Source organism: Cetorhinus maximus, chromosome 27 (genome assembly GCF_964194155.1).
Source record: "Cetorhinus maximus chromosome 27, sCetMax3.hap1.1, whole genome shotgun sequence".
Lineage (NCBI taxonomy): Eukaryota > Metazoa > Chordata > Chondrichthyes > Lamniformes > Cetorhinidae > Cetorhinus > Cetorhinus maximus.
In genome coordinates this window covers 9,299,532-9,326,426 of record NC_135905.1, presented here as the reverse complement: position 1 = coordinate 9,326,426, position 26,895 = coordinate 9,299,532, and the positions used below count along the sequence as shown (strand labels likewise).

The 26,895-nt window shown below is 48.1% G+C and overlaps 1 protein-coding gene across 4 annotated transcripts in view; it reads right to left on the bottom strand.

The window, feature by feature from the left end:
* Positions 1-26,895, bottom strand: part of LOC144668548 (transmembrane protein 150A-like) — a 113,081-nt gene that overhangs the window by 43,917 nt on the left and 42,269 nt on the right. For all 4 annotated transcript variants that reach the window (XM_078530686.1, XM_078530689.1, XM_078530685.1 and 1 more), the window contains 2 exons: positions 18,090-18,173; positions 7,922-7,989 (listed from right to left, as the gene is read on the bottom strand). In XM_078530686.1, the coding sequence (XP_078386812.1) occupies positions 7,922-7,989; positions 18,090-18,173 (152 nt within the window). The remainder of the gene's footprint in view (positions 1-7,921; positions 7,990-18,089; positions 18,174-26,895) is intronic.

Here is a 26,895-nt window from a genome sequence, read left to right as displayed (position 1 = left end):
CACAAATCTTTGAGCCACGCGTTTACCTCTTTAATCTTATTGACCCTGTGCCAATTAGCTCAAGGCTCAGGTAGTAATCCGGAGATTATTACCTTACATACAGATGTCACCCTACACTCCTGATTTCCTAGACCCAGTAGAGAAACACCACACCGATAGGCTATGTAGCTCAGGCTAAACTATTAACTCAAAACTCATTCCAGAAGTTACACAAGTAAACCACCCAGAGTTAAAAATCCACCCTTGAAAATATTAATTGGGTCACAGAATTACATGTAATATAACTGAGTTAAGTTTGCGTGATGTCACGGGGAGAAAGAGTTTGGGGAGTTGGAGAGAGTCATCAATATAGGTCAGGCTGACCTGAGAAGAGAAGAGAAGGACCCAGGGGAGTTACACTATGCAGCAACCTTTGGGTTGGCAAAGAAATCTCAAAGACACTGGGTGTAAATTTTCCAAAGATGTGCCAAACGTTTTTGGTTGGTTTCGGGGAGTGTAGGTTAGAACACGTGGTAGGGAGTTGATCCTAATGGCCATTTGTATGATCACTTGGAAAACCAGCCATTCCATTGAATGCTAATAGCTGTCCTAAGGTGTCAGGGAGCAAAGCAGTCTATTTGATCAACAGCCCATTCACCAGCTCAAACATCCACTGCCCCCACTGGCACACTGTAGCTGCAGTGCATGCACTTGTTGGGCTGAGTGGCCTGCTTCAGCCCCATAAATCTTACTTTTATTCTTTCATGGGATGTGGGTGGGGGTGGCAAGGCCAGCATTTGTTGTCCATTCCTAATTGAGAGGCTTACTCAGACCATTTCAGAGGGCAGTTAAGAGTCAAGAGTGGGACTGAAGTCATATGTAGGCCAGACCAAGTAAGTATGGCAGATTTCCTTCCCTAAAACACGCTGGCAAACCAGATGGCTTTTTATGACAATCAGTAATAGTATCATGGTCTGAAACTAGCTTTATATCCCAGATTTTATTAATTGAATTTAAGTTCCACCAGCTGCTGTGGTAGGATTTGAACCCATGTCCCCAGAGCATTAGCCTGGGCCTCTAGATTACTTGGCCAGTAATATTACCACTACACCACCATCTACTGCGCTATTATTATGTCGTATCCACAGGCTGAAAAGCAACAAGTCTGCCCTGAGATTGATTCTAATTTGTACATTGATTTTGTCTCCCATGGTATTGCTCACTTGATCCTTGGTTATTATGGTTACCTGCCAGGAGTGAACTACATTTGATTTGCTGTGTCCTTTTAAGGCCAATCCCCAATTCCTGCCCTGTAGCAAAGGCCAAGTATACATTTGGCATTTTGATGAGTGACAGTCCCGCACTGAAAGACTTTTACACATGTCACTATCAAAGGAATTGTGAATGGAGTTGAACACTGTGCAATCATTTGGGGTCTTCCCCACTTCTGACCTTATGATAGAGGGAAGGACATTGGTGAAGCAGCTGAAGATGGTTGGGCCTATGACAGTGAGGAACTCCTGCAGCGATGCCCTGGGGTTGAGATGGTTGGCCTCCAACAACTATAACTGGCTTCCTTTGTGCTAGGCACGGCTCCAGCTAATGAGGAATTTTGCCCCTGATTCCCATTGACTTTGATTGTAATAGGATCCCTTGATGCCACAATCAGTCAAATGCTGCCATTATTGTGCTCTGTGCCCTGAGTATTTTGAGCTCCAGTCACACGAGAATGACAACTCTCTTTAGCAGCTCCAGTCTCCCTTGTTCTCAGTCTCAGTAACATTCCAGACTTTAACATCAAAGACCATGGAACTTACCAGAAAAAATGGACAAGTTTCCACAGGCACAGAATCCTGGGCTGATGACTAATATTGTATTCCTCACATCAAGCATTTTGTAATGAGCAATTTACCTGACCTGACATTTTGTCGAATTCCTTCCTTATTTGAATGTTGCCGAATTGGCTGGCATTTAATGCCCATCCCTAACAGATGCAAAATAGCTCCCCTCATGCCTGCATATTTAACCCTTTACTAGGTGCATAACTATTTACCATCAACAGCTTGCACTTATATAGCACCTTTAACCTAGTAAAACAACCCAGGGCATTTGACAGGATCGTAACCAGACAGAAAATAACACTCAGCCACTTAGGGGGATATTAGGGCAGGTGATCAAAAGCTTGCTCATAGCCATAAGTTTTAAGGAATGTGGTAAAGTGGGAGAGAGGGGTGGATAACAGAGGTTTGGGGAGGGAATCCCAGAGCTTAGGGTCTAGAAAGATGAAGGCACAGCCACCAATGTTGAGTTAAAAGAAGCGGGGGTTGCATAAGAGGGCAGAGTTGGAGGAACGCAGACTCCCCAGAGAGCTCAAAAGAGGTTGCAGAGATAGAAAGAGGCAAGGCCATAGTGGGATTTGAACAGGAGGATAAGAATTTTTAAAATCAAGGCTTTGATGGGCCAGAAGCCAATGTAGTTGAGCAGGCACTGCAGCAATGCCTCCCTCTAAATTTTCTTTTGGAGTGCGCAAATGATTAAGTGCACGGCCCCTATAAATTATTTTGCTTGGCCACACGTGTGCGTTAACTTAAAGGGAGCAACTTATGCTGGTCTTGCATGGGGACTCCCTGGTTGCTGACCAGCCCACAGAGCTTTGAGGGAACATTGTGCATGAATGAGAGTTGATTCGAGTGAGGACACGGGCAGCAGAGTTTTGGATGAGCTCAAGTTTACGGCGAGAGGGAGGCTGGCCAAAAGAGCATCGGGTTAGGGGAGTGTGGAGGTAACAAGATCATGAATGAAGGCTTCAGCAGCAGATGGGTTGAGACAGGGGCAGAGCTGGCTGATATTACAGAGGGGGAAGCAGGAGGTCTTAGTCTTGGAGAGGGTATGTGGTTGGAAGCTAAGCCCGGCATCAAATAGGACCTTGAGGCTGGGCAAATACTGGTTCAGCTTGAGACAAGGTCCAGACAGGGGGATGGAATCAGTGGCTGGGAAGCATAGCTTGTGGCAGAGGCCACAGGACAATGACTTTAGTTTTCCCAATAAATAATCAGTTATTGCCTACAATGGGAAGCTCTTTTGGGCAGATTGAACTCCTATCTCCAAGAACCACGGTGGTGTGTTGGCCAATGGCTATGGTAGCCTAGTGCTTCTGTACTCAACTAACGACCCAGGGTCGCAAGTTCACAATCCCACTACAGCACCTGAAAATTCAATTGAATAAATTCGAATCTAGAATAAAAAGCCAGTCTCAGTAATAGCGGCCAAAGAAATTACAAGGTTGTTGTAAAAACCCATCTGATTCACTAATCCCCTTCTGGGAAGGAAGTTTGCCATCCTTCACTGTAACTGGCCTACAATGTGACTACAGACCCAAGCAATGTGGTTGACCCCTAACTGCCCTCTGAAATGGCTGAGAAAGCCACTCAGTTGTATTAATGAAGGTGGCAGCACCACCTTCGAGGACAATGAAAGGTGGGTAATGGAGTTTCACCTCGCCAGCAATGCCCACATTCCACGAACGAATAAAAAGCCCACATGGCAGTGATGACTTTCACTGGCTTTTGTCTGGACTTTTCTCAAAGCCGAAGGTGTGAATAATTCCTCCACAGGAAAAAAAATGTGATTTTTGTGTCAAGGTGAGGCTAACATTTCTGAGCTGAAACATTTCCAAACTGGCTTGAAGGATTTTCATTCTCGCTGTTACCGCACTTATTTGAAGTTTAATTGCACAGTGTGTTTAGTCAGCTCCAAGTGTACGCAAAGTCAAACTGAGATACAAATGCTGCTTGTGTTTTGTTATCCCACCATGACCTCGGCTCCACATTGCGATGCACAAGTGGTTCTCCCTTTGCAATCTGGTGAAGATAGTTGCCATGCCGCAGCCCAATCGGGACACGGTGACCTCCTGCAGAGGGTAGCCCGCTGAGCTACGTTTTGGATGCCAATAGTGCGGCAGGAAAAGAAGTTTATGCCTGCGGATTGACGCCTGCCATTTAAAAAAAACAAAAAAATCTCACAGCCCTTGCGAATTTTCGACTTGCGAGTTTGGACAGAATTCTCCGCTCCCGCCAGCGGCAGGAATTGTGGCAGGCAGGCGCACAAAAGTTGGCAAACGCCCGTTTCCCACGGGTGGGAAATTAGTTTGGAATATTTGTTCTCCCAACTTTGACGACGGGTTTCCCGCTGATCCATGATGGCAACCATATTTGCATCTCACGAATGCTCATTAGAAGGCCAACCCTGCTGGAATTATGTTCCCCCTCCGCACCCACCAGTGGATTGTTAGAATGCACCATTTTCCAGCTGTATGTAAGTGGCGGGTACCTGGCAAGCTTCACCTCATCTCGAGGTGTGTATTCGCTGCTTTCACCTACCTTTAAGACCAGTGCTGTGAGATTTGGGGGGCTTGACAGAGGAGGCAGGTTTATAGGGGGAAGATGGGGCTGGGGGGGGGGGGCGAGTACGTCCAGGGAGGGGTTGGTGGGTGTCCGGGGAAGTGGGGAGTCGGTGGCGTTGACGGTGGAGTCCTGGGGGAAGAACTTAGGCTACTGGTGGAAGGAGGGAACAGTCACAGTTAGAGGGGGAGTGGGATGCGGCAGGGTGGCAGGTTCAGGGGGAGGGTCTGGGTAGGTGAAAGTCTCGTTGGGTGGGTCACGGAGGGGGTCAAGACAGGTGGCTCGGATCACGAGCAGGGGCAGGGTCAGGGTGGGCATGGGGACGGTAAGAGGTGTCGGCTCTGAGGGGAGGAATGGCACGCGGAGGTGATCGTTATAGAGTCCAGGGTAATGGGGGGAGGTTCAAGGGTGACAGAAGGGAGGGGGAATGGTGATATTCAGTGGGTCTGTGGTTCTGAGTGGAAGTCGGTGGGTGACAGGAAGAGGGTAGAAGATGGTGGAGCGTGTCTGAAAAGTTGAGCGCATTGTTTTCTCAAGGCTGTTCTTGACAACACAGTTGCTCTGGGTGTGTCAATCCTCGAAATGGAAGGAGGGTCTTTTTGGGTGGTTGGAGTTCAAGGTCAGCACAAGCGGCTGACTAAAGGACCAGTCTAATAGTTATGAGGCAACTGGATGTCAAAGATGCTCAGCTGTGTTCCCCTCTCTGTGGTGAAGCCCACGCAGCAGCAGGTTTGTTCCTGACTCATGGGTCTCCTTACATCGAGATCCCAGCAAGGTGTGGAGCTGTCGTTCATTCTGTGCCATTTTCCATTGGCTGCAGCCAGAGCCAGGAGTGAAGAAAGGGAGGGAGGTGGGATGCTTCCAAGGGGTATGGCTAATGGAGGGCAGCCGACTCATGATTCTAAACCTCCATCCTCCTGGGTGAATGGTCATGGCTGACAAGGGATCATGTGGTTAGTCTTTCTATGCTGCCAGGGCAATGGTCTCTATACAGAGTTTCAAGGGTAGTGGAGACAAGCGGAATAGTGTCTTGCGTGAGGCTTCTTGCACATGATTCCCATCACCCAGGTCAAACAGCAATGTCTCCATACACATTCCTGTATGAACAGGAGGAAAACCTATCTCTAGTCCTCCAGGATGCCCTTTACCTGGAAGGGGTGGGGTGGGGATGCCATGTCTAGAAGGAGGCCAGGTAAAGGGCTTAGCACTTGCCTCTTTGCTTTGAGATGGAGGGAAACCTGCAAAGGACATGCTCAATAAATGTATCACTTCAATTCGTTCACACATCCACTGAGGCGTCGATGACGCAGGTTGCAGGTCACCCTGCCTCGGTATTGGCTCCCAACCAGGTGAAGAGAGGGGCCCATCGCAGGTTGGCACAGGACCTTGAGGAACAAGGGCCTGAGCAGCAAGAGGCAGTGGGGCCTCTGGAAGGCCAAGATGCTGGCGAACATGAAGCACTGTGATGGCGAGCATTGGCCCGATCATGGGTGTATCGTCGGCAGTGCTTTTATCTAGAGGTGAGTGAAAGGCAAGGCTGGTAGTGCCCTCGTACGTCCCGGGATGTGGTTATTCATGTCTGCCGGCTTCTCCGGTACGAGCTGTGGCCGCCAGGACTCTGGAGGAGTAAAGCAGAGCTCCTGACCCGCAGTGAGTGAATGTCTGTTGGGGTGTCCTTTCAATATGGCGCAGGACCTTTGACCCCCATGAGGTAACAGCAGGATGGGTGACTTCCTGCCTTTTCCCGCCATGGAATTTGCCGAGCTCCTCGCTTATGCAGCGATTAATAAGCTGAAAAGCGGCAGGTCACGCGTGTTCACCCGCTCTGCCACCCAGTGGGAAGCACCCTGACTTTCCCGGCCTCCAACGGACTTAGTCCGCAGAATGGAAAATCCCGCCCCTTGTCCTGGTCAAATAGTTTGTTCACTTCCACTTCCCTTCCTCTCATAAGGGCACTGATTTCTTGCACTCTTTGGCACCCCACCCGGTGCCCATTGTTCATGTGAGGATGGGAATAGAGAACCCGCTCCCCGCTAGATTTTTCTTCATTGATTTCACACTCACCTCCTGGTGCTAACTCACAATTTATTTGCTTCAACTTGACATGGTGGGATTTGAAATCATGAAGGAACGCTCCCAGGCACGAGGAACTTTAGCTACAAAGGTTGGATTGGAGAAGCTGCGGCCGTTCTTGGACTGAAGGAGATTGAGGGGAGACCTGATCGAGACGTAAGAGATTTTGCTAGCTGTCCCCATGAGCTGATGGTACAAGAACTCAGGGACACAGGGTTTCAGGCAGAGATACAGAGGGGGCTGCGAGGAGGATGTTTTTTTTTAACACAGCGAGTGGTAATAACCTGAAACTCGCTGCCTACAGGGAAGCGGTGACAATCAATGATTTCAAAAGGAAATTGGATGGGTGCTCGAGGGAAATAAACTTGCAGGGCTATGGGGATAGAGAGTGGGAACAGGACTAACTGGTCTACAGAGAGCTGACACGGACTCGATGGGCCAAATGGCCTCCTTCTGTGTCATTATGACCTCCATGACCTCTGGGTCACTAGTTTAGTATCATACCCACTGAACTACTGAATAGCAAACTGGATTTAAACCTGAGGGTTACATGCGGTTCCAATGCAGCACTAATTAATCACCCTAGATTCTCTGTTAGAGAGGGGACCATAACTGATGCATTAGAGAGCCGATAGCTCCAGAGAAAGGCATTCCTGCCCTCAGCACCACCCATATCACTTCCCTCCTCACCTCTGTTATATACAAATCCAAATATCGGATGCAAGTGTTATATTTCCGCCAATAATCCAAATATTTCTGCTCGCTAATGTTGCCAATTCCCTGCCTTGGTTGAAGTGTCCATAACCAGCTAAAATAGATTTAGGAAGTGTGATAAGAGGGGGTTAGAGGGGATTCGATGGACACTTTTTTTTTAACCAAGAGGATGACCAGGATCTGGAACTCACTTCCCGAAAAGATAGAGGCAGAGACCCTCATAACAGTTAAAAGGATACTTGAAGTGTTGTAACTTACAAGGCTACAGGCCAAAAGCTGGTGGCCCCTTGATGGCCAGTATGTACACGATGGGCTGAATGGCCTCCTTCCATGCTCTAAAATTTTAACAATCCTATCATTTCAACCATTTTCCGGGCACGGTGTGCTTGATTGTAACATGAGCGCGGGTTTGAGCGAGTTAAAATCCCGGGCCTGTTTCTGCTCAATGTTTATCTTTGTTCAGAACAGGGCACTAGAGCTTGTCTGGGCTGGGGAAAGAGATGTGGAAAAAGATGATCTTATCTTGTTACTGTAAACACATAATGGGCAACATGCTGATGGCGCTGATATTAGGGACCAACACAAGCACATAAACAACCCATTGCGATCAAGATCCAAGCGGCACAGTTTAGGGCTCACCGAACCTTTCATTCACCAAAACAGAAAGATAACGTCTATACATGCCGAATGCATTGAGTGAGTGGTACAGTCACTCAGCCAACTTCAGTTGCGCTGCGGTGACTTATGTGACTTACCCATGGAAGAACCGACACTACAGATCAGACTGAACAGACAGCTCTCGGGAGGGAGGGTGCCACACTTACTGTAGGGGGGGTGGGGGGGGGGGAGAGAGAGAGAGAGAGAGAAAAGATACTGAGTGAGTATTACAGGAGTTCTTGTACAAACAGAATAAGCAGCATGAACTTTCACCTAATTCCAATTCTGCTCGGGTTCCAGGAAGAGCGGTTGGGGAATTTCAGTCTCTGGGGAAGCCAAAACATTCGGGGGTCAATACATTTCTCAGCCTGAGATGGAGAGAGAGAAAAACGAGAGAACGGAGACAGAGGAAAGCGAAAAGAATGAGAAGGAACAAGAGAGAGAGAGAGGATAACAATGGGAGGTAGATACAGAGAGAGATAGAGACAGAACATTACCATTTCCTCGACACACAAAGAGACATTCCCTTTCTAAACTTCCTCAAAAGCATTTCATAAAACGACCAGAAAATCAGTTAATGAAGAAACAGAGGCATCAATAATCTTCTTCATCTCTATTGCTGGCGTGTATAACATAAACAGACAAAGATTTAATTAAAGAGAAACAACAAGTCTGGCAGTGAATTCACACCATCACTCACATCCTCCTCACTAAATCAATATGAGTATTTGATAGCTAAATAAAAGACCAAGCATTCCAATCCATTTTCACTCCTGTTAACAATGTAACAAGCCTGTTTATCACGTTGTACTGATGGAGGTGACTTGCGCCTGTAGTTTCATTTGTCAGGCGATGACTCCCTGGATAACAGAAGAAGCTCGGGGACTGGGGTTAGGGCAGTGAGGCCTTGTCGTCAACATCACCAGATGAATGTCTGCTACTGCATTACTAACCCCAGGTTGGAAAGGATACAGCATACCGACAATAGAGAGAAAACCCATCCAATCACAGAGTGATGTGGTTTTGTCCCAGCAAAACTGGACTCAATGGGAATCGGGGGGGAAAACTTTCCACTGGTTGGAGTCATACCGAGCACAAAGGAAGATGGTTGTGGTTGTTGGAGGTCAGTCATCTCAGTTCCAGGACATCACTGCACGAGTTCCTCAGGGTAGTGTCCTCAGCCCAACCATCTTCAACTGCTTCATCAATGACCTTCCTTCCATCATAAGGTCAGAAGTGGGGATGTTCGCTGATGATTGCACAATGTTCAGCGCCATTCACGACTCCTCAGATACTGAAGTAGTCCATGTCCAAATGCAGTGAGACCTGGACAATATCCAGGCTTGGGCTGACAAGTGGCAAGTAACATTCGCGCCTCACAAGTGTCAGGCAATGACCATCTCCAACAAGAGACAATCTAACTATTCGTCCTTGACATTCAATGGCATTACCATCACTGAATCCTCCACTATCAACATCCTGGGGGTTACCATTGACCAGAATCTGAACTGGACTAGCCATATAAATACTGTGGCTACAAGAGTGGGTCAGGGTCTAGGAATCCTGTGGCGAGTAACTCATCTCCTGACTCCCCAAAGCCTGTCCACCATCTACAAGCACAAGTCAGGAGTGTGATGGAATACTCCCCACTTGCCTGGATGAGTGCAGCTCCAACAACACTCAAGAAGCTGGACACCATCCAGGACAAAGCAGCCCGCTTGATTGGCACCACATCCACAAACATTCACTCCGTCCACCACCGATGCACAGTAACAGCAGTGTGTACCATCTACAAGTTGCACTCCAGGAATTCACCAAGGCTCCTTCGATAGCACCTTCCAAACCCATGACCACTACCATCTAGAAAGACAAGGGCAGCAAATAGATGGGAACACCACCACCTGGAAATTCCCCTCCAAGTCATTCACCACCCTGACTTGGATCACCACTGTCACTGGGTCAAAACCCTGGAACACCCTTCCTAACAGCACCATGGGTGTACCTACACCACATGGACTGCAATGGTTCAAGAAGGCAACTCACCACCACCTTTTCCAGGACAACCAGGAATGGACAATAAATGCTGGCCCAGCCAGCGAAGCCCACATCCCGTGGGTGAATAAAAAAAGACTACGGAACCTGCAAGTCCCAAGAGGATTGTTACCAGTTTTCATTGAATCAATCAGCACAGAAGTAGGTTCTTTCCTCAAGGCTCTACAAATTCCTGCTTTTCAAGTATTTATCCGAGGTTAGTATCTAATAAGTTCTGTTGGTGGATGTTAAATATCCAGTAGTTGAAGGTAATAAGGTGAACAGGTGTCGTGTATTGATCAGTTAATTATACTCAAATGTGTATATCAAGAAGATCCAGCCAGTACTGGGAAAGAGGGTGTTGGAGTGGAGAAGGAAGCTCTATGGCAAGCAATAAATACCCTCCACCAAAGCATCCTAGTCTCAGTGTCTTCTTCACAACCAGGCTTAGGAATTTCTCTAACATCCAATACCTTTTGGAAAGTTGCTATTGAATCTCCGCCAGCCTTCCAGTCTGTGCATTCAAGGTCAGAATGACTTGATGTGTAAAACTACTTTTCCTCCTGTCGCATCCAACTCTTTGTCAATTACCTTAGATCTCTGTCCTCTGGTTACTGACCCTCTTGCCACTGGAAACCGTTTCTTCTCATTTACTTTAGCAAAACTCTTCAAGGTTTTGAATACCTGAATTAACCAACTGTTGTGGAAAAGGAGAGGGGAATTGTGAACGATGACCTTGCATTGCTCTCCCCCCATGCTCCCTCTGTCCCCTCCCAGCTTCAGCCCCAAGTCAAATACGAGTTAAAATTGTCTTTTCAAATTCCCAAGTGTCTAGCCTTTGGTTTTCATTCACCTCAACATTGCTACGGCTACTGATGTGCCTAACCACACCCTCATATCCATCTTTCTTGCCCTTGTCCCTGTTGAGATGATTATTATCTCTCACCCTGGTCACCCAACCCCTATCACCAAGGTACTTCCCTCATCTCCACTCCTAAATTGCAGACTTGAACATTTGTGATGGGGACCTAGCTCAGCCATTCACTGCCCGATCTTGCTGGGTGACTGCCAGTTCCTGCTGACTCCTGCCACAGTTTCCACCTTCTGAAACTCCTCTCCATTGCCCCCTCAACCATCACATCCAACTAGCACAAGGAACTCATGGGCTTCCTTGCCACTAAGATTGAGAACATCCATTTCACTGCCTCTGTCGTGTCTCCCCCTTCCCCTAGCCCACTGGAAAAACTTGCACTCCCTGCCCCTGCCCTGAACTCACATCCTTCTCTGGTTACTCTCCAATCACCCTTAAGCCCTCTCTGAGCTTATCTTGCTCATGAGAGCCACGTCCTGCTCCCTCAATCCTATTCCCACTAGGCTTCTGACACCCAACTTCCCCTCCTGGTCCCCCAATGTAATTTGATAGCGTGAACAATGCTCTCTCTCAGGTGCTGTCCCCCTCCTATTCAAACCTGCCATCATCACCCCTCTCCTCAAAATGGACAAACACAACCCTTGCAAATAACTGCCCATTTCTGTGTAGGGTGTTGGAAACCATTCAGGAGGCCTTAATGAAGTCTTTGTTGTCATAAGTGGGTTAACTGTATGCATTTATTAACTACAAGAACTATGTACATATATACAGTAAAGAGTTCAAGCAAGGAGCTGTCTCCATGCTTGCTTGGGCACACAGCTCTGTCCGACACTAGACTGACCTCCAGGTGTGGGTCATGTGTTCTCTTACATCACTGTGTGGGCGGTGCTGCACACAGTCCCACATTAACCCTATATGTGCCAGACCCTTATACGACAATTTCTAACCTCGCCTTTCTATTCAAAGGGCAGAATTTTGCCCTCATCGGGCGGGTGTGACAGGCGGGCCCGGGAGCAGCCGGGAAGCCGTATGCCGCCTGCGATCAGGCCAATTAACGGCCGGGCAGCGTGAAGCGCGCGCCGCCGGGGTGGGGGGGGGGGGGGGGCGGGGTGAGCGCAAGCACTGAAGTTCACGCATGCGCGTGGGTGCGTGCAGTAAAAGTTCCCTAAGGCACGGAGATGTCTCAGGGAGCTGGAGATTTTCACCACTCAAAATAAAGAAATGAAAAATAATGAAATCATGTCGCCTCATGTGACTCTGTCACACGAGCAGGGACATGTTAATCGGAGTGCAAAAAGGTTTTTTTTTGGTCTTAATAGGCCGATTAATTGTCGGCGGGCACACTGCAGACTCCTGCGCGCCAACCGAAATACCACCCGAATGCACGATGGCATCAGGAGACTCGCCTGGCATCATTGCGTGTCAATTTACACTCGAGCGTGTCGGGCGTGTGCCCGCATGCCAAGCAGAAAATTCTGGCCAAAGTCTTTGTAAATGCTCTTTCTTAGCAAATCTGTGCCCATCTTTCCCTCAACTCCATGTTGACATCCCACCTATTCTATTGCATGTGACTGTGACCAAGGTAAATTATCCCTCCTCATCCTGTCTGCCGTCATTGACAGAGCTGACTACACTCTCCTCCTCTAAGACCTTTCCTCCATCATCCAGCTGGGTGGGACTGCCCTTGTCTGATACCATTCTTGCCATCTAGTCTTAGCCAGAGGATCACCTGCAAATGCATCTCTTCCCACCTCCGCACCTTTACCTCTGGAGCCCTCAAGGATCTTTCCCTGGCCCTCTCCTGTTTCTCATCACATCAGGCTCCATTTGTATGCTTCTGACACTCATCTTTACCTCACCATGGGATCTCCCCTCTGATTTGTCAGGCTAACTGTCTGACCTCCAGTACTGGATGAGCAGGAATTTTCCCCAACTAAATGTTGGGAAGTCCGAAGCCATTGTCTTCAGTCTCTGCCACAAACACTGTTCCTGAGTAACCGACTCCAAACCCACTCCCCGGCAACTGCCTGAGGTTGAACCAGGCTATTCGCAAACCTCAGTGTCATACTTGACCCCGAGATAAGCTTTTGCCCACATAGCCATGTCATCACCAAGACTGCCGGCTCCCACCTCCCAAACATAACCCGACTCCTGTCCTGCCTCAGCTCATCTGCTGCAGAAACACTCATTTCTTTTTGTTTTTATTTGTTCATGGGATGTGGGCGTCGCTGGCTGGGCCAACGATTATTGCCTATCCCTAATTGCCCTTGGGAAGGGGGTGGTGAGTTGCCTTCTTGAGCCGCTGCAGTCCATGTGGTGTAGGTACACCCACAGTGCTGTTAGGGAGGGAGTTCCAGGATCTTGACCCAGTGACAGTGAAGGAACGGCGATGCATTTCCAAGTCGGGATGGGGAGTGGCTTGAAGGGGAACTTGAAGGTGGTGGTGTTCCCATGTTTCTGCTGCCCTTGTCCTTCTAGGTGAAGGAGCTTGTGGGTTTGGAAGGTACTGTTGAAGGAGCCTTGGTGAGTTGCTGCAGTGCATCTTGTAGATGGTACACACTGCTGCTACTGTGCGTCGGTGGTGGGGGGAGTGAATGTTTGTGGATGCGATGCCAATCAAGTGGGCAGCTTTGTCCTGAATGGTGTCAAGCTTCTTGAGTGTTCTTGGAGCTGCACTCATCCAGGCAATTGGAGAGTGTTCCATCACACTGACTTGTGCTTTGTAGATGGTGGACAGGCTTCAGGGAGTCAGGAGGTGAGTTACTCACCACACAATTCCTAGCCTCTGACCTGCTCCTGTAGCTCAGTATTTATATGGCTAGTCTAGTTCAGTTTCTGGTCAATGGTAACCCCCAGGATGTTGGTACTGGGGATTCAGCAATAGTAATGCCATTGAATATCAAGGATAGATGGTTAGTTTCTGTCTTGTTGGAGATGGTCATTGCCTGGCACTTGTGTGGCATGAATTTTACTTGCCGCCTATCAACCCAAGCCTGAACGTCCATTTGGACATGGACTGCTTCAGTACCTGAAGAGTCACGAACGGTGCTGAACATTGTGCAATCATCAACGAACATCCCAATGAACTTCCCCACTTCTGACCTTATGGTGGAGGGAAGGTCACTGGATGAATCAGCTGAAGATGGTTGGGCCTAGGACACTACCCTAAGGAAATCCTGCAGCAATGTTCTGGGATGGGCCTCCAACAACCACAACCATATTGTGCTAGGCATGATGCCAACCCGTGCAGAGTTTTCCCCCTGATTCCCATTGACTTCAGTTTTGCTCGGGCTCCTTGATGCCACACTCAGTCAAATGCTGCCTTGGTGTGAAGGGTAGTCACTCTCACTTCATACACGTCTTTAGACTTGACTGTTTCAATGTTCTCCTAGCCAACTTCCCAATTTCCACTCTTTGAGCTTATTCCAAACTTTGCTGCCCATACCCTAACTTGTACAAAGTCGTGTTCACACATTACCCCCTGTACTTGTTGATCCACATTGGCTTCCGGACCAGTAACAACTCAGCTTTAAAATTCTCATCCTTGTTTTCAAATCTGTCCATGGCCTCATTCTTGGCTATCCCAGTTACCTCCTCCCTCTATAATCCTCTTGGATCCCCACATTCCTCCAATCTGGCCCCTAGAGAATCCCTGGCTTTTGTCACTCCGCCACTGGTGGCTGTGTTTTCAGCTATCTAGGCCCTAAACTCTGGAATACCCTCCCTAAATCTCTCTGCCCCTCTCTTCTTCTTCCAACCTATCTCCTTGACCAAGCTCTCGAATATCTCATGTGGAATGGGGACAAATAATGTCAGATAGTGCTCCTGGGATATGCCTTGGGATATTTTACTACGTTGGAGGTGGCTATAAAATGCAAGTTATTGTTGTAGTATTTGGAGTCTTAATGTTCTGATCTTTGCTGGGCATGAAGGTTTCTGTGCAGATGTTTTGATTTGTTGGGCCTGTACAATGAAAGGCTCGGGCCCTCTGTACAATTAAACAATTAGACAAGGGAGGCTCTTAAACCAGCACAACTGGGCCTCAGTGCACTGACTGCATTATTTTTGGTAGCCAATCTTATTTTGAAAAGCGAATGAGCAAGCTTCCAATGCCAGGCCCAACAGGGGCTGAGGTCTCACTTATGCTTAGACTTTAGGCTTAGTTCCTTCGGTCCCGTGTGGGACAATGGGCAGCAAGACTCCTCTACCAGCCACTATCGATCGCAGTGTCTTTTACTCAAGCCTATGTGCTGTCCCACTCTTGAAGGTCCTCCTTAAATGTACTTCACCAGGTCCTCTTTGACCAGCCCTGTCTTCTCCTTCTTCGACCTGGTGGTGCCCACTCTACTGCCACTCTGATCGGGCATACATTCGGGAGGCAAAATACGTGTCCTGGCAGCCTCGGTCATCTCTCTGTCACAATGTCCCGCAGTTGCGTCTAACCAATCCTCCATTGCGCCTCCTCGTTGGTGATACTGTCTCTCCATGTGATGCCCATGTAGGCATCAAAGTGCAGTCTGCATAAATTGTCAAGGGGAAAGATAATGCCTGGTGACTGGAAATCCAGTGATGTTGGTGTCTGGATAAAGTGGTAAGCCCACTACACACTGGTCACACCGACAGCAGGACTAGTAAACCTATGCTAAGGTGGCAATTCTTTATTTTTTGGCTTTGGTCGCTTTGGGTAATGTTTTGATTCCCACCCGGTACCTGTCAGATACGTATCGAGTATCGCACAGTCTTGTACCCAACATGGCGCCAATAAGATCTTGATTAGACATGAACCAGATTTTGTGAAGACTCATGGGAAACTTGAATGCATCATCCAGCATTTACCAGAAAACAATACACCTGTCTGAGACTTGCAGTGGACCTCATCCAGCTCCTCAACAGTATCAATGTGCCAACTATCAACTGGGTTTATACCAATTATGAAATGGGCATGTGCACATCTCAACATCATGTATACAGCAAATAGTGCCCATACATATACTATCGGCCGAATATACACACAACATAGTCCAGAAATGCCACATATGCAGAAAAGATGAACCAGAAACTGACCAGATATTTACCAATGAAAGAGATATTCCATATGACAACCGCCATGTATGAGCTAAACAACTGTCATGTATCAGCCAGATATATACTAGACCATTAACCAGATATTAACTAAATGTGTGTGAAACACTGGTCGGCTGTGCCACAGATCAGCCAAACACAAAATCTGCAAAGTACTGCAGACGCTGGAAATCTGAAATAAAAACAGAAAATGCTGGAAATGCTCAGCAGGTCTGACAGCATCCGTATGGGAGAAAAACAAGGTTAATGAGCTGGATTTTCAAGGAGTTGTAAGGACTCTAGAGCCATTTAAAAATGATGGGCCTCATTGTGCATGCTTGGCCAAAACCCCAGACTGTTCTAAAAGGATTATGTGAGTTTGTTAACCCAGGTGCAGAGAAGATTGACAGCTTTATGATGGTATAAGCTATTTTGTCTGTGATCTCTTTTGTCAATGGCTCGATGTTTATTTGTACAAGATAAAGAGGCGCCAAGTGTTTATAGCTTCTGTCATTGATACTTCAGAGGACTGGTCGATTGACACTTTTATAGCATTGGCATAACAGCAATTTTTTAAAGAAAATTATGAAAAGGTGTTTTTTTAAGCAGTTCCACACATGCCATTATTGCTATAGGTTTCACTTGTTCTGTACTGAGTTTAGCTGGGTGAACAGGCATGGAAGTGTAGTGAGTTGGCACAGTGGGTATGAGGGGCCATTGGGACTGGATGAGGGTCATGAGTTGCATGAAGGTGGCATGGGGAGTGGACGGGGGGAGTGGGGTGGGAGCTGATGAGGGGTAGATGGGTGAAAGCTAAAGGACCTCAAATATAAGCAAACAAGTGGGGTGAAGTCCCAGAGAACCGAGGTGGACCTTCTTAGCATTCAGCCACCCCTGTAGCCACCTCCGATCTGCTTCGGTGGCGGGGGTGGGGGGAGGTGGCAGGCCCAACTCCATCCTGCACCCACCCTCACCCACATGCCACCCACTCCCCACCCCAGAGCAAAAAATTGGGTCTGACAGGGTACTTTCTACCGAGGCAGGTCGGCCAAGTTGAGAAATTTCCCGGTTTGAGCTACCCGCCTCTGCCCAACATTTCAGGTCTGTTGCCTTTCCAAGTTCTGATGCTGCCAGACCTCCTGGGTATTTCAAGCATTTTCTGGTTCATTTGCGTCAGACGCATCCACGACACTAATCAGAACTTGCCAAAAAGCTGGCCAAATAGTAACGGGTACCAATCAGACATTCAAAAGCTGTGCTCCGGAAACTGGCATCGACAAGAATCAACTTGACGACAGCGATACGTGAATCGGATTATCAAGGCGTGTGTTAGTTTGCAGCAGATTTATATCACACACAAACGTCAGCAATGTCAGCCTCAAGGAACAACAGGAGAGATTAACCCACACCTTCCCATCTCAGTGTGTTCAACGGGATGGAGATCAGGTCGATACCAAAGGCAGGTGGTATTTTCAGTGTAGCAAACCAACTAGCTAACGTTGCCAACTTGGGCGCTGGCACTGCTTTTCAGCGATGGTGTTTAATATCCCAACCTTCCAATCGAAACAGAATAATTGAGAGTGCAGTGATCAACCATTGATCAGGATGGAACAGGAACCCTACTCAATGAATAAATGCCAGCTGGTTATATACCAGACATTAACTAATCACATTGAAGACACCAACCAGAGTTCCCTCTGGTTTCAGCGAGGCATCAGGAACACAAATATTAGAGACTGACTAGACTTAACTAGGGATCTATTGCACAAGTACTGGCATTGACCAAACAATTACCAGGGAACAACTAGGCAGGTACCAAACCACAAGTAAAAGAAAATGACTGAGAATGATTAGAAAAATACCAGACATTGTCTAGTCACATAGGCAGACAGAAATTAGACACACGGAGGCATATATCAGGGATCGATTAAGCTCATGCAAGATACTGACCAGGTGAGCCCAGAAAACACTGACCTTAAGCAGAGCAATCCTTAATGGTAACATTTTCACAAACATCTTCAACATTACAAAAGTGGCCAATCTTAAAAAGCTCAAAGTAGGGACATTGGCAGCTGCCGTCCAGAGAGTGCTGGACATTGCATTGTTAAAACAAACCAATGAACTGTCAAAGCCAAATGGAGACAGAACACCTGAAAAGGAGAGACTTGAGCAGGGGAGTGGGGCTAATTGGATAGCTCTCTCACAAAGAGCCAGTGCACACACAATGGGCCAAATGGTCTCTGCCTGTACTGTGTGATTCAACAAACACTCGTGTCTGTGAGTAGCAATGGACATTCTCTTACCTGACCAATGGGATGTCATTTAAGGTGCAACATTCTTTGGATTCGCCCTGCACCGAGACCACACCACATGACTCATTGTAGGTCCTACAGAGGCAATAGAAAGATGGTTGTGAGCCACTAGCTTCCAAATCACCTCACGCTGATACTGGATTCGGAGAGGAAAATCATTTTCTCTTCCTGAGCAACCAGTCCTCTTCTCTCAAGAGTGCAGAACACAACATTATACAACAATCTCTACTTCCCCTGTTCCTGACAAGAAATACTGACAGAAAAGTTACAAGTACCAGGGAACATACAATATCTATTGTATTTAAAAGTTTCACTCCACATATTACGCTTTGAAGAAAATACCAGCAAAGCATTACTGAACTACCTTAGAGCAATGAGGAAACGTTTTTTCTGACTTTGAATTAACAAGAGGCAAAGTGTAACCGTTGCCGATCCAGACAAATTTCAACATTAATTAAACACTAAAGCAAAATACTGCAGCTGCTGGGAACCTGAAATCAAAGCAGAAAAAGCTGAAAAATACAGGAGGGAGAAATAGCAGGATTTTCCCCGTGCACTTCTGAACCCAGCCGTCAACCTCAAAAGAGGGTCTGAATCCCGGGCTGCTTCGGAAACAGTTGCTCAGTGTAAGTTTCCCCTGTGGAGCCGGTTAATGGCCAGAGAGTGGGGTCGTCTGGGTTTTGGATCATGATTGTAACATGAAGCAGCTATATTCAGCCAGCCCTTTAAGGCTTTGATTCGAGTGTCCACTAGGGAGGAGTTGTCTGATCACAGGACAAGGGAAACATGTCGATAAGTATTCAGAGCTCACAGCTGCTCTCTGACCTGCTGGTACGAAATGGTTTCTTCACGGTACTTGTGCTGAGAGGTCACTTGGGGATGTTCGGAGGTCTGACCTGCACTTTGGAGCTCTGATCGATCACATCAATCTGGCTGCCACTTCATCCTGTGCTACTTTGGACCTCAGATGAGGACCAAGATGCTCAGCAGCTATGTGAGCAGCAACCATGTGGTTCACAGATATGCAGCTGGACAAAGAGAGGGGTGGTCAGGAGAGAGGCAACTTGCCAGAGACCATACCTGGGACAGAGGGCCCACAGGCAGGGGAGAAGCATCCTCGACATGTGAGTATCTCAGGAGGCTCAGGGTGTCATGTCAGGTGGTGACAGACATTTCCAGCCTGTGGAACATCTTGTGCTGCCAACTGGGCCTGGTGGCCAGGCCTTACCAGGGGCTGTCACAGTCACCAACACACTCAACTTCTTCACCTCTGATTCTTCCAGGACTCGGCCAGAGACACTTCCAGGATGTCGCAGCCAACGGCTCACAAACCCTTGCCACAATGATCTGAGCTTTCCCTGCTCTGATGCCGTCAGACTGAGCAGATGGTCAGGCTCTGCCCGGCTTCCCATAGCTGCAGGGGGCCATCGAATGTACAGGTGACAAGTGAGGCACCCATCGTATCATATTCATATACCCATCGTATCATATTCATATACCCATCGTATTCATCATCCGCGAGGATTTCCACTCCCACAATGTGCAGCTAGTGGAAAACCGCCAGAGGATGTTTATGTTGGTGTGAGCAAGATTCCTGGGAACCTGGCCTGGTGCTTTCACCCTGCGGCAGTCCACCCCCCCCCATCCAGTCCCACCCCCACTCTCCCCCTGCCCCACCTCCCCCCTCCCTCAGCCCCACCTCCACCCTCCCCGACCCTCCCTGACCCGGCCCCACCTCCACCCCCCCTGGCCCCGTCCCACCTCCGCCCTCCCCAACCTCCACCCTCTCCGACCTCCACCCTCCCTGACCCTGCCCCACCTCCACCCTCCCTTACTCTGCCCCAACACCCTTCCCGACACCCCCCACCTCCCCCCTTCCCGACCCTCCTCACCTCCCCCCTCCCCGACTCTCCCCACCTCCACCCTCCCCAATCCTGTCCCAACTCCTCCCACCCCCAGAAATGATACAATGAACACATCAGGACCACCAGATGTGTGATTGAACAAACAGCCCGCATGCCGGAGAGACACAGCAGAGGTCAGCTCAGATCGAGGGGCCCCTTCAGTACAAACCTGCCTTCAGGATGGTCAGGGTGTGCTGTGCCCTGTAAAACATTGTGCAGCAGCGAGTTTTGGACTAAAGTACCCTCTAACTAAAGTTTTTGATAGTTGCACAGCCAATTCATTTCAGTGTGCGGTACCTTTAGATTGTTTTATACCGTCACACAAACGCGGTAACTTAAATTACACAGGGAGTTTTTTTAAAGTTAATTTTTTCCTGGGATGTGGGCGTTACTGGCAAAACCAGTAGATGTTGCCCATCCCTAACTGCCCTTGAACTGAGCGGTTTGCTTGGCCATTTCAACGTCAACCACATTGCTATGGGTCTGGAGTCACATGTAGGCCAGACCAGGGAGGGCAGGTTTCCTTCTCGAAAGGACATTGGTGGGTTTTTAATGACAATGGTCCCATGGTCACCATTATGAAGATTTAGCTTTTCAAGTTCAGATTATTAATTGAATTCTAATTCCAGCGATGGATTCGAACCCTTGTCCCTAGGACTGGCCTCTATGGATTACTAGTACCAGTGACATTAGCACTTTGCCACCATCAGTCTTTCTTGGGCTGCTGCAGGGTGACCCAGCTGAGGGGGGCACATTGACTTGGACCTGCAGGGGCAACAAGATACAGAGCAGAGAGCCTCTTCAGCCCATTCCAAGGAGGGGAAGGAAGAAGAGGAGGAGGAGGAGGGGGAGGGGGAGGAGGAGGGGGAGGGGAGGGGGTGGGGTGGGAGGAGGAGGGGGAGGGGAGGAGGAGGAGGAGGAGGGGAGGGGAGGAGGAGGAGGAGGAGGAGGGGGAGGGGAGGAGGGGGAGGAGGAAGAGGGGGAGGGGAGGAGGGGGAGGAGGGGGAGGAGGGGGATGGGGAGGAGGGGGAGGAGGAGGAGGGAGAGGAGGGGGAGGGGAGAAGGAGGAGGAGGAGGGGGAGGGGAGGGGGTGGGGGAGGAGGAGGGGAGGAGGGGGATGGGGAGGAGGGGGAGGAGGAGGAGGGAGAGGAGGGGAGGAGGGGAGGGGAGGGGGAGGAGGGGGAGGGGGAGGGGGAGGAGGGGGAGGGGAGGAGGAGGAGGAGGAGGAGGGGAGGGGGAGGGGGAGGGGAAGCAAGCAGAAGGTGATGAGGACAATGCATCACCATTGGGGACATTGTAGTCCAGGGTGCCTCTGTTATTGTGAAGTTAATTTAGCTTCCACCAGTACAACCACATGCAAAAGCCCCACCCCAAAGTACCCCCCAAGGTTATGAACACAAATCAGTTCGGTGACTCGGGTGACATGGTGGTCATGTTACTATGCTGCTAATCCTAAGGCCCTGGTTAATGCTCTGGGGACATGGGTTCAAATCCCACCAAGGCAGCCGGTGGAATTTAAATTCAACTCATTTTTTTTTTAAAAAACATCTGGAATATAAAGCTCGTCTCAGGGGGTGACTATAAATGGCCAGAATGTTCAGGTCGGCGAGCGGGGGTGGGGCCTGCTCGCCCAGGCGTAAAATGACGCGCGGTGATGCCAGGCGTGTGTCCCGAAGTCACCGCCCGTCATTCAGATTTTCAGTTTGGCGGGCGTGCACCAAGTCGGCTGTGCACCCACCGGACTGTCAAAGGCCTCTTTAGGCCATCTATATATCAACTAAAACAATAAACTGAGCTGCCCGTCCAACCTTAAGGTCGGTGGGCGGGCCGGCGAAGAACCCAGGCGGCCCTTCGCATTTATCGTGAAACCTCATCCACGGGCGGGATTTTAAAGTTTTTAAAAATGTTTTTAATAACATTCGTAGACATGTGCCAGCTCATGTGCCACTTTCACATGAGGGGACACGTCTTAAATTTTGTTTTTTCTTTATTAAAATTTTCAGAACTTAATCAAACCTCCCTGAGGCAGCGCTGTGCCTCAGGGAGATTTCTGTGCTCTTTCTGAAACCCCACATGCCTCTCTGCATTCTCCCACAGAAGTGCGAGTGTCTGAGGCTGGTCATGGTCGGCATGTATCATGTGAGGGTGCACCCTCCGAGGGAGCGAGCTCCTCTGAGGGGGCATCGTCATCATGGGTGACCTGCACCCCAAGATACTTGATGGCCCTTTAGGAGACAAAAGGCATGAACAAACACTGAGGGAGTAAAAAAATCACTGTGCACATGATCATATTTCAGTAGCAAGTCATCCCATGGGTGAAGGATGCCTTCCATTTGGCTGAAATTTAATTCTGTCACCAGGTGGCTGGGATCACGCTCCAATTATATAATCGGGGCCAAACCCATGATTTTAAACTAAGGCATAAGTGGGGGGGACCAGGTCGAACTGGCTGGGAGCGAGATCGAACAGCAGAGGGACCCAGATAATTCATTGTTGTTTGAGTTTCCTTGCGGGACAGGAGAAGCAGGGATCCCACAACAGGCTCCACACGCAAACCTTGGGCCTCCCTTCCCCCAATCAGAGAAACCTTTGGGTGCCCACCCTCATCACTAAGCTAACTGCCGAGGACCAGGAGGAGGTGGCTTGTGGCTGCCTGAATTCCCTCTCCCACCCATCATTCAGGCGCTGATTCCTTCTAGGTTATGGCTGGAGTTGGAGGCTGAATATGAAATTTTTGGGGGGGGGGTAAAATCTCACCAACCTTCCACGTGGGAGATGGTTGCTTTCCCCCGGACCAGTACATGCATCAATTCAACCCCAAGTTAAAACTGGGGACGATGCTCTAGTGGAAATTTAGGGTAGGTTTGGTAATGAGCTAACAGGTTAGGAGTCTGAGTGGCTGAAGATGTCTCACTGTAGTTGGGTCTTCCTAAAAACTCTATTATGAGAACAGGCTGCACAAACATTATTTCGAAATTTGAATGGTGATCTGATCAAGGTGTTCAAAGCGGTGGATACAGAGGGTGGGATTTTCCAGTCCCCTGGCACCACCCAAACTCAATGGGCCTTTCACTGATCCGTCAAATTTTCCAACCCACCTGCAACGATTTCCACAGGACCGGAAAATCCCGGCCAGAGCAACTATTCCCTCCAGGGAAGGGGAATCAAGACAAAGTCTCATTAAAACTAGGCTGTTTAGGAGGAATATCAAGGGGCGCTATTTGGAATTCTCTAGCTCAAAAAAGCTGTGGGTGTTGGGGGGTCAATTGAAGATTTCAAGACTGGGATCGATCTATGTTTGTCAGGTAAGGGCATCACAGGCAGGTAAAAGGGTCTGAGATACAGGTCAAACCTGATCTAATCGAACGGTGGAGCAGGGTCGAAAGGGCTGAATGGTCCATTCCTCTTCCTCGTGTTCTTAAAACCTGAATTGCAAAGAACCTTACTTAGGAATTGATCTAAAACACAGATGGAGTATTCAATGTTTCAGTTTTCCTTTTTCTAAATTCACTTAAGGGAAAGTCTAGTTGCTGGCTTAACCCAACGCAATACTTAAATTACGGAAATATAATGCGGTGTGGGTGGGGTTTTTCCAAAATAGACCCGGTTCCCACCGTAAGTTATTGCTACAATTGACAAGATTGCTTAACAAGTTATGACAAATCTAGTTGTGACAGTTAAACACGAGAGGATTGAAATAGGGGTGGCTGCCAATGTGTTTTGTGTCATCTTTCTCAATGGCATAAGTGAATTGGCACGTCACTTGGTTCAGGCTGGGGAGATGAGTCAATCATCTCAACTTTGGCCTAGAGCTGTGGTACCATTATATACAACCTTAAGATAATTGGCAAAGGGACAATGAGGGAGATGAAGCAAATTTTTTTTAACCCAAAATTTGCTGAAAATCTTTCAGGGCTGTGGGACAGAGATTGGGAGAGCAACTAATTGGATCGCTCTTTCAAAGAGTAGGCATGGGCACAATGGGCCAAATAGCCTCCTCCATGCAGTGTGGTTCTTTGAAAAACAGGCGATGATCTTCTTGGGGACTCGCAAGTAGCGTGGAATTAACTATCCCACTTGGTGTTTGGGTGGCGTTCCCTCCATAATGTAGGGTCATAGGAACCCAATTGGATAAACTACTTCCATTGGACAGGAAGTCGAGGACCAGGGGGCAGAGTCTAAAAATTTGAGCCAAACCTTTCAGAAGTGAAATTAGGAAACACTTTTACATACACAAGGTGGTAGAAGTTTGGAACTCTCTTCTGCATGTAGCAATTAAAGCAAGGTCAATTGTTAATTTTAAAACTGAGATTAGTAGATTTTTGCTGGCCAAAAGTATTAAGAGAAATGGGGTGAAGGCGGGTAGATGGGGCGAGGTTGCAGGTCAGCCATGATTTTGTTGAATGGTGTAATAGACATGAGGGGATAAATGGCCTCCTCCTGTTCCTAAACTGGGGTTTGTACTGCAGCCGCTAGTCTATGATTAGTTATGAAGATCTGGAAGCAAGGTCAGTGAAGCTGATAGTTATAACTCCTCACAACAGAACAATAGAGGTTTATACACCAGTGAAGAGGGTCTGTTTCCCCTGTAAAGAATTATCCTAAACTAATTCTACTGCCCTGCTATCGCCCTATAACCCTGCGTCTTCCTTGGTTTCAAATAGTTATCTATTTTTTTTCTTGAAAGATTTAATGGTTTCCACCTCACCAATTCCCTGTGCTTGTTTCATCAACCTTCGAGTCAAAAAAAGTGACAATTTTAAACTGATAAGTCCCCTCATCAAAGACTCTCCAATTAGAGGCTCCAAGCCCCTATATCCTAACGATTCATCATTTTAAAATCACCATTAAATCTCCCCTTAGCCTTCTCTGCTCCTTGGAAATAATATTGCACCAATATCTCAAGAGTTAGCAAAACTGCAAGCACACAAAACTGAAGGGTCCCTTTTGACGTTGGTTGGAAGTTGACTGGGACTTAGGAAAGGAGGAAGAACTGGTTGGTGAGATGTGATGAGTGGTGTTCCCCAGTGCTATGTTCAGGGGGTCTTAGCTTTTCACCACATTTACTGATGGATCAGATGTTGGAAGCATTGTAACTTGAAGCTTCTGAATTACACTCAGTCGGAAGACAGCAGGAAGTTACAGAGCAACATAGACAGACTGAGTGATGAGCAAAACAGTAACAAACGTAGTTCATTGTGAGGAAATGTGAAGGCACCCTGCTTGGATCCAAGAAAGATAAACACGGGGTTTCTTTTAACAGTGAGAAGCTAGGGACTGTTGAAGAGCAACAAGATTTGGGTACACAACGATAAGCTAATGGTCCGACGCAAAAAGCAATCAAAACAGCTCATGGAATGATGGCCTTCCTCTCCAGGGCACTGGAATACAAAGAGGAGGAAATTTAGCTTCAATTGTACAGAATAGTTAAAGTCTTGTGGGTGGCATCACTGGGTAGCAGTGGGTAAACAATGGGTAGCCACCCTGCCTCTGAGCCAGAAGCTCTGGGTCCGAGTCCTATTTCAGGACTTGATGGAGAAGGAAGGTGCGTTCATAATGTGGTCCCAACAGGTTGATTATCAAGCTGTAAATCCTTCCAATATGCCTATGGGAGTGGATAATTTAGCTATGGAAACCAACATAAACGTATGCTGTGTCTGCCTCATGTGTCACTAGGCACAGCAAGAGAGGAGTGAAATTAGGATGCACTTTCCCACGCAGAGGGTAACTGAAATTCGGAAATGTCTCCCCATTCCCACCAACCCCACTCCCCCTCCCCCCTGCAACCTCCATCTCCCCTAGAAGGCAGCGGTTGCTGGGATAACCGAAATGATCAAGACTGTGGTTGTTGGGTTTTTGTTGGATTAAAGAATATGAATCAAAGGCGGGTAAATGGATTTGGGCAAAGGTCAGCCATGAGTGGGGGAGTGGGTTCAAGGGGCTGAATGGCTTATTCCTGTTCCAGTGTCAGCTGTGACTCAGCTGGTATCACTCTCAGCTCGAAGTCAGAGGGTTGTGGGCTTAATTCCCTCCTCCATAGACTCGAACACAGGGTCCAGGTTGACATTCCCAGTGCAGACCTGAGGGAGTGCTGCACTAGAGCAAGTGCTGCCTTTCAGGTGAGACGTTAAACTGAGGCCCCGCCTGCCCTCTCAGGTGGATGTAAAAGATCCCGCGGCACTATTTTGAAGAAGAGAACGGGCGTTCCCTCTGGTCTCCTGGCCAATATTTGTCCCTCCATCAACATCACTAAAACAGGTTATCTGGTCGTTGTCACTTTGCTTTGTGTGGGAGCTTACTGTGCACAATTTGGCTGTTCTGGTTTCTCACATCACCACAGTGACTTCACTGCAAAATTAATCTCATTCGTTGCAAAGTGCTTTGAGGCATCCTGGGATTGTGAAAGACGCTATAGAAATGCACTTTTTCCTGCCTTCCTATCTTCCTAAATCCAAAGCATCAGATACATTCAGCACAAAAGTGAACTCAGAATTGGCCAATGAGGTTTACCACTTCCAAGCTTTCTCTAACCTGAGCAATGCCCATTAACCATTCTTTCCTACCTAGCATCCAACTCCCTAACCCATGCTGCTGCATTTCCTCTTGGACCTTACGCCTGGGTATTTGTCATAAACCTTCTGTGAGGCACCTTTACAAACTCCTTCCAAAGATCTACGTCAGGGGTGGGGAACCTTAGGCCCATGGGCCAGATCCAGCCCGTTACTCAATTTCAACCAGCCCGCAGCGAGGTTTCTAAAAATGTAGACCAATGACAGTTGCGCCTGCAAAATAGCATTTATCACCATCATTACGAATTTGTGCTGGATAAACGCGTCAGTTAAATTATTATAATAATATTTAACAATATAATATTCAAATCCAGCCATCGCATT